The sequence below is a fragment of the Ochotona curzoniae genome, unplaced genomic scaffold (genome assembly GCF_017591425.1).
Source record: "Ochotona curzoniae isolate NIBS_2020 unplaced genomic scaffold, NIBS_Ocur_1.0 contig_832, whole genome shotgun sequence".
NCBI lineage: Eukaryota > Metazoa > Chordata > Mammalia > Lagomorpha > Ochotonidae > Ochotona > Ochotona curzoniae.
Window position 1 is genome coordinate 8,637,466 of NW_024466580.1, and position 8,596 is coordinate 8,646,061.

The 8,596-nt window shown below is 39.6% G+C and overlaps 1 protein-coding gene across 1 annotated transcript; it reads left to right on the plus strand.

Annotated features, from left to right (window-relative positions):
* The first annotated feature begins 6,104 nt into the window (after positions 1-6,104).
* On the plus strand, positions 6,105-7,335 carry PATE2 (prostate and testis expressed 2). The gene is made up of 3 exons (XM_040992721.1): positions 6,105-6,156; positions 6,747-6,875; positions 7,202-7,335. Exons 1-3 carry the CDS (start codon positions 6,105-6,107, stop codon positions 7,333-7,335), a joined length of 315 nt encoding a protein of 104 aa, XP_040848655.1.
* The last annotated feature ends 1,261 nt before the right edge of the window (positions 7,336-8,596 follow it).

An 8,596-nucleotide genomic window follows, 5' to 3' on the forward strand; every position in this document is an offset into this window, starting at 1 on the left:
CAGACCACCATGGGATGAAACTGGAAATCAACAACTCAAAACTCCCCAGGAAGTATAGGCACTCTTGGAAATTGAACAATATGCTATTAAACGAACAATGGGTCAGAGAAGAAATTAAAGATGAGATCAAAAAATTCATGGAAACCAATGAAAACTCTGATACAACATTCCAAAACTTGTGGGACACCGCCAAAGCAGTGCTACGAGGTAGATTCATCGCAATCGGAGCGCATGTCAAGGCCCAAGAAAGACGCCAAATACAGGAACTAACCACACACCTGCAGGATCTGGAAAAACAGCAGCAGAAGAGTCCCACGCACAATAGGAAACAAGAAATCATCAAAACAAGGGAGGAGATAAACCAAATAGAAATCAAAAAAACTATACATAAAATCAACAAATCAAAAAGTTGGTTTTTTGAGAAAATAAACAAAATAGACACTCCACTGGCCCGATTGACCAAAAACAAAACAAGAGAAAGTGAGAATCAACAGCATTAAAGATGAAAAAGGCAACATAACAACAGACACTGCAATCATTAAGAAAATAATTAGAAATTACTACAAAGAACTGTACTCCCACAAATTTGAGGACCACCAAGAAATAGAAAAGTTCTTGGACTCCCACCATTTACCAAAACTCAGTCCGGAGACAACTGCAGAATTAAATAAACCCATAACCGAGGTAGAGATTGAAACAGTCATCAAGGATCTCCCAACGAAAAAAAGCCCAGGCCCAGACGGCTTCACTACAGAATTCTACAAAACATTCCGAACAGAACTAACCCCAATCCTCTACAAGCTCTTCAAAACAATAGAGGAGGAAGCAACCCTCCCAAACTCATTCTATGAAGCTAACATCACCTTAATCCCAAAACCGGACAGAGAACCATCAGAGAAGGAAAACTACAGACCTATTTCTCTGATGAACATTGATGCTAAAATTCTCAACAAAATCCTAGCCAATAGAATTCAAAAAATCATCAGACAGATCATTCATCCGGATCAAGTAGGATTCATCCCTGGAATGCAGGGATGGTTCAACATTCGGAAATCCATAAATGTTATAAACCATATCCAAAAACTGCAAAACAAGAACCACATAATAGTTTCAATAGATGCAGAAAAAGCTTTCGACAAAATCCAACACCTCTTCATGGTAAAAACTCTAGCCAAAGTAGGCATAGATGGGAAAATCCACAACATAATTAAAGCAATTTATGAAAAACCCAACGCCAGTATCATACTGAATGGAGAAAAGCTAGAACCCTTCCCACTGAGATCTGGAACAAGACAAGGGTGCCCACCATCACCACTGCTATTCAACATAGTCCTAGAGGTACTTGCAGAGGCCATAAGACAAGAAAAAGAAATCAAAGGCATACGTATAGGAAACGAAGAAGTCAAGCTTTCACTATATGCAGATGACATAATCCTATACATAGAAAAACCAGGAGACTCAATACAGAAACTGCTAGAACTTATACGAGAGTTTGGCAGAGTGGCGGGGTACAAAATTAACGAACGAAAATCAACAGCCATAGTGTACGCAAATAACACCAAGATGGAAGAAGATCTAACCAACAGGATACCATTCAAAATAGCAGAGAGAAGTATGAAGTATTTGGGAATAAATCTAACCAAAAGTGTAGGAGACCTATTCGAAGAAAACTACAAACTATTTAAAAAGGAAACTGAACAAAACCTCAAAAGATGGAATAACATCCCGTGCTCCTGGATAGGCAAAATCAATATCATTAAAATGTCTATACTACCACTAGCAATATACATTTTCAACGCAATTCCAATCAAATTGCCCAAAACATTCTTCACGGAACTGGATACAATGATTCAAAAGTTCATCTGGAAACACAAAAAACCACGAATAGCTAGAACCATCCTGAAAAATAAGAAATTAGCAGGGGGAATCACAATCCCGGACCTCTGGACATACTATAGAGCAGTGGTTATCAAAACAGCCTGGTACTGGCACAAAGACAGAAAGGAAGATCAATGGAATAGAATAGAAGCACCAAAAGGGAATCCACACAGATACAGCCAATTAATCTTTGACAAAAAGACCAATGACAGCTTAAGCAAGTGGGAAGGACTCTTTAGTAAATGTTGTTGGGACAACTGGCTGATAGCCTGTAGAAACAAAAAGATAGACCCACATCTATCACCATACACTAAGATCCAATCTACATGGATAAAAGACCTAAACCTACATCCAGAAACCTTCAAACTCTTGCAAGAAAATGTAGGAAATACCCTGCAAGACCTAGGAGTAGGTACCGACTTTCTAAGAAGGACACCAAAAGCAATAGCAGTTGAGAACAGAATAAACAAATGGGACCTCATCAAACTAAGAAGCTTCTGTACAGCAAGGGAAACAATCAACAAAGTAAAAAAGCAACCCACAGAGTGGGAGAAGATCTTTGCACACGATATAGGCGATAGGGGGCTAATTTCCAGGATATACAAAGAACTTCAAAACAACCAAAAAACCAAAACAAACAAGCCACTCAAGAAATGGGCACGGGAAATGGGCAAACATTTCACAAAGGAACAAGTCCAAATGGCAAACAAACATATGAAAAAATGTTCCAGCTCCCTAGCAATAAGGGAAATCCAAATTAAAACATCGATGAGGTACCACCTAACACCAGTAAGATTGGCCCACATAAACAAGAACACCAACGACGCTTGCTGGCGAGGATGCGGGGAAAAGGGAACCCTACTCCACTGCTGGTGGAGCTGCAAATTGGTACAGCCTTTATGGAAATCAGTCTGGAGAACACTCAAACAACTCAAAATCTGCATACCATATGACCCAGCAATAGCACTCCTAGGAATATATCCAAAACACCTGTTTTACGACAAACCAACATGCATCCCTATGTTCATTGCAGCACAATCAGTAATTGCGAAAACATGGAAGCAACCGAAATGCCCATCAGCAGAAGATTGGATAAGAAAGCTTTGGTTCATCTACTCCATGGAATACTACTCAGCTATTAAAAAAAACAAAATGCAGTTCTTTGTGGCTAAATGGGCACAACTGGAAACTATAATGCTAAGGGAAATGAGCGAATCCCAAAAGATTAGATACCACATGTTTGCCTTGATTTAACCTGTAATTTTTTGTTTGGTTGTTTGTTATTTTTTGAACCTGTCATTGATACTGTCTCAACCCAGATGTTTCGAAGAATGGAACTTGCATTATTTTTAACATATTGTTTACCCAATACTATGTCAATTAATTCCATAATGTTGTATAATGATACTGAGGCCTTGTTGGGGCTTTTAACTGACTGGATCTTTACTCTGTTAGACCTATCTTCAGACCATAGAAGGTCTCCCCAAGAGGCCACTGAACTTATCTGGACAATAAGACGCTGAACTTTATGCTAGGCATGTGTTTGCAAGCAATGAATCTCAACTGAACTTGAACTATGGTTATGCAACAAGGTGGAGGAATCCACCATGGGGGGAGGGGTATGGGAAGGGTGGGGGAGATCCCCAGCGCCTATAAAACTGTACTACATAATATAATGTAAGCAACAATAAAAAAAATGTTTTAAATGTGAATTAAAACTAGGGAAATGCTAGGAACTATGAAAATCAGCATTGGCAAAATGAGAAAATATCAGTTATCTTCCTTTACCTACTTCCCTAAGAATTCAATCTAAAAGTCATTTAGACTGAGAAGGCAGCTCTTGAGTGAGGTTACTGGAGAGACTCAGAGCAGAGTATTGGAAGTTCTAGTGGAGTGGGTCTTGCAGACATAAACTTTCGTTCAGGTTGTTTCAACCTAACAATACTGAGGAAGCTGTCTGGGTAGAGTGTGGTAACAGTGGAAGTGGATGAGTATGGGCTGGCGGAGCCTGAGTGGAGTGAAAAGTGTGTCATATGGTTCAGCCTCAATTGTCAGAATTTAAAATTGTGTGAAGAGGTCAACTGATGTCAGGGAGAGCAGTGTCAGCCTGGCGAGGTATATTGGCACTCAAATAGCATGAGTAGTGGCTTGGGAAAGCTCTCTGAGCCTGCAGATTGTGAAGAGGGAACATGTACAAGGGGATATTCATGCTAGCATTGTGGAATAGGAATTATGGAATTATGGAACCCAAGTGAGGTCAGGTTGTAGCACTGGAAATCTGCTTATTGTATAGAAAGGGTTGATCAAATAAACAAATATACCAAAGATGTTTGCAGCCAAATTTCTCACTGTCATGGAAAGAGCATATCAATATAGAAAGGTTAAAAGGAAATTCTACAATAAACTCTGTGTGTGTTTGTGTGAGTGTGTGTGTGTGTGTGTGTGTGTGTATAAGCGTTCTGAGGTTTTGGTCATGGAAAAGATTTAGAATAGTGACACTTCTATAGCAAGAAGCACAATTAGCACTTCTATTCTGGTGTTTTAACGACCTTTCCCACCAGAAACAGCTTACGTCCTCTGTGGAAGGAAGGCTCTAAGTGAGCCTGAAATATTCGGCTGTGACTGGAATAGTGAGAATTCAAAAAATGCCCATCATTTTTGGACATAATGGGGATTCTTTGAATTGTTCTTATTTCAAAGACACAAAGATAACCCAGAATAAAACTTGAAGGGATATGATGCTCACTAACCATATTTATTTATTTTTTAAGAAAGTATTTTTATTGACAAGTTAGATTTATAGAGAGGAGAGACAGAGAGAAAGATCTTCTGTCCACTGATTCACTCCCCATGTGGCTGCAATGGCTAGAGCTGAGCTGATCCAAAGCCAGGAGCCAGAAGCTTGTTCCAGGTCTCCCATGTGGGTGCAGGGTCCCAAGGCTTTGGGCCATCCTTGACTGCTTTCCCAGGATAAATATCCACATCACCTGTTTTTGGATCATTCATCTTTTCTAATTTTATTAGTCTGTAGGAATTCATTCTTGTGCTTCTAAAACATCAAGATCCTATTTAATGTTTACAAGTATACAATATTGCATTTTAATTTTTGTTAATTCAGCAATGGAGTGGCTAAGGAAAAAAATCACTATGGAAGAAACTGCAGTTTTTGTTTTTGCTTTATAATAACCAAAGAAATTCATGTAAATGCAAAACTTACATTAGTGTCAAATAAACCAAATACACACAATGTAGATATTAAAGTCTTGGGCCCGGCGTGGTGGCGCAGTGGTTAAGTCCTCGCCTTGCACGCCCGGGATCCCATATGGGCACCGGTTCTATCCCGGCAGCCCTGCTTCCCATCCAGCTTCCTGCCTGTGGCTCGGGAAAGCAGTCGAGGACGGCCCAAAGCTTTGGGACCCTGCACCCACATGGGAGACCTGGAAGAGGCTCCTGGCTTCGGATCGGCATAGCATCGGCCGTTGCGCTCACTTGGGGATGAATCATCGGACGGAAGATCTTCCTCTCTGTCTCTCCTCTCTGTATATCCGCATTTCCAATAAAAAAAATAATAAAAAATAAATCTTTAAAATAAAACTTACGCTTACATCTCATCTCCCTCCTCACCCTGGTCTAGATGTGCTGTAAGTGGCAATAAGAGCTTTGGGTTTTTTTTTTTAATGTGATGAGAAATCATTGGAGGGTTTTGAGTAGTTACACATTGTCTGTGACTTACAAAGGATTGTTTCCTTGGTAAAGTATTGTTAAAAAAACAAAACAAAACAAAAGCAGAAGCAGAGAAGTTAAAACCAGGGCTATTGTGTGATTCAAGCAAGACATAATATGTTGGGTTGTGGAACAGTACTGAAGAAGGAGACTAATAATCCAAGATGAAGAAAACTAGTAGACAAAATGGATAAGATTTATTATAGATTTATCTTTGAGGATGCCAGAGAATAGCAAATAGTTTTTCAGATTTTTAAAGACCAGTTTGGACAATCAGGAAGATCATGATTTCTTTCTCAATAGACGCTTTGTACAAAATCTGATTAGAGACTATCTTTAGACTGCTGTGAGGGAGTTGGATGTGTTGACTTGGCTCTGAGAACATTGAAGAACACTATGTCCCTGAAATTTTATGATATGATTTAGATGAACAGCCTAAGAACACATGATGGGAGAAGAATCAGCTGCTTCCACCAGAAGCTGCACATGACAAAAGTTGTAGGATGTTTGTTTTGTTTCTGCTGGGTGTAGTCTCTTTGTTCTGTACATATTATGGTAAGTCCTGGAAATAAAGAGGCAGCTTATGATGGGCATAGTAAATGGACGGATTTTTAAGGAAGGGAAATAGTTTTGGGGGCTATGGAAAATGTCTGTGGGATTGTTCCAAAGAAGAATTTTTTTTAATTCATAGGTAATCTTCAACAACATCTAAAAGGTATGACCATGGAGGGGCTAAAGTCATTTTCAACAGATCATTCATGGCATTTTTGGAGTGAATCCCACCTCCATTCTCAGAGTTGAAATCTGCTGTTGCCACAGGTTACTAAGGCTGGTTCCTCCTAGCAGAACCAAATAACACATTTCTTGGAGTAAGCAGGTTAAAATATTCTTTTATATTTTGTTTCACCCGTTACTGGACAAAATCACTAATCTAGACATAAGATTCATTACATAAGGCCCATGGATAAGTTTTACAAAAACCCTGGTCTCCAGAAGCTATGTATAGCATTTGATTTATAGGTGTTTTTACAAGATTATCAGATTTGTCTGTGGCCCAAGAAATTACTTTTCCATAGAGAAATCTCAAGGCTCAGAGACCCTTCTCCAGGTCACACCCTCTAAGCATCTTTTCTTGTGTCTGACAGAGATGGAAATAATGTGCTTTAAATGTAAAAGATACCACTCTGGGGCATGCTATGAAGATATGGAGCTCTGCAGCTTGAAGCATCGGCAGTCTTGTGCTATTGAGAACATTTACTTACTTAACCCCAAAGGTAACATGGCATGTGGAGCGACAGAAATAGACACCTCCTTTCCTTTGAAGCAGCAGTGATTGCCCTTAGAATGAAGGGGTTGAATAGGTTGGTCATGTGGAGGGAAAGGCAAGGATGGATTTAAGACATCATTGAGCGAAGAAGATGCTAGTATCTCTTATCAGTCAGGGCATATAATTCAGGCATTTGGTCAGTAACAGATTCTGGTTCGGTTGCTCATTTGGACCTGGAGAATGGTTAGTGAGCACCTGAAGGTAGGTTATTCCTGGGAGTACAGGAAGAGTAAATGAAGTCATTAATTGTATTTCCCTTTTTCTCTTCTTTAGGACAAAGTTTGTATCAGTATTCAAAGCTATCATGCATGACTAACTGTGAGGACATCAACTTCCTGGGTTTTGAAAAGAGGACGGAACTGATTTGTTGCAAACGTAACTCTTGCAACCTACCTGTCAGAGTCTAGTTTCACATCTTTACTGGCTTTGGGATCATTATTAAACACATTACTCCTTCACTTCTTTCCCTAAGTTGTGCATTTTGGTTTCCCCTTCTGGTCAATGTAAGAGAGAAAACTAGCTACTATGAAAGAGAAGAAATCCCCAGGAGACACAGGGAGAGTGGCTGAGTTTCCCCAATGATGGAGCACTAGATGGGTCTGAAAATTCCTGTTGCTCACATCTGTCAGGGATCTTGGATTTCCTTGTGTTGCTGCTGCCATGAAGCAGCTCACGCTTAGTCATTTTTTATTGCCTTTATGAAAATGCAAAGACACGGATCAGAGCAATCCCAACCTGTGGCCATATTCTATCCTTATCTAAAGTCACATGCTTGGATTGATATATTTTTAAGAATAACCTTGATACTTCTTGGCACTGCCAGTTTCCCCCTAAGTTCTGGAGATAGAAGAAAGCGCACTCCAGTTTTCCAGTTTGTTGACAACATAATAAAAGTGTTTCTCAGGCAGAGCTCTTCAGGGGAGATTTCAGATCAGGAAAAAGCTGTGGTGATGACGTGGCTTCCAAAAATTTAAGTTTTGAGAAAAATTTTGTTTAGGGGCTGCCATTATGCTATAAAGCGTTAAGCTCTTGCCTGTAATGCCAGTATCTATACAGGCACTGGTATGAGTTCTGACTACTCCACTTCTAATTCATGTCTCTGTGAATGTATCCGGGAAAGAAGAAGATGATGACCAAGTGTCGGGGCCCTTGCTGCCCAACTGACAGACACATAGAAATTCCTGGCTCTTGATTTCAGCCTGGCCCAGCCTTGCCTATTGTGGCTACATGGAGAACAACCCAGAATATAGAAGATATCTCTATCTTCTATGTCCCTCTCTGTAACTGTGCCTTTCAGATAGATAAAACAAATTATTGAAAACCAAAAAAAAAAAAAGAATACACAAATAACAATAAATTGAAAGAACTGCTCTCTCATATTCACCATGACATTTGACACAGTAGCCATGAGATGGAAGCAATTTGTCCTTTAATGGATAGATACTGGAATATCATTTAGCCATGAAAAAGAAAAATAATCTTAAAATAAATTAAAAACATTTGATGATGTTTGCATAGTTAATCAGAGTGGGAAGGCTCGAGTATTAGGGAAAAGTGGGTGTGATCATTGTTTCCAATTTTAAAAAATTTCTTCTTCCTGTATCTAATGGAAGGGAGAACATAAGGGCAGAAGCCATATTCAGCCTCCCAACTGCCCCAGTATCCAGT

Bases quoted from the DNA above. Each gene is read 5' to 3' on its own strand.
- PATE2 (XM_040992721.1), top strand. From the start codon at position 6,105: ATGTTTGTTTTGTTTCTGCTGGGTGTAGTCTCTTTGTTCTGTACATAT. The intron at 6,157-6,746 runs GTAAGTCCTGGA...TGTGTCTGACAG, and splicing joins TTTGTTCTGTACATATTATG to AGATGGAAATAATGTGCTTT. The intron at 6,876-7,201 runs GTAACATGGCAT...TCTCTTCTTTAG, and splicing joins TTACTTACTTAACCCCAAAG to GACAAAGTTTGTATCAGTAT.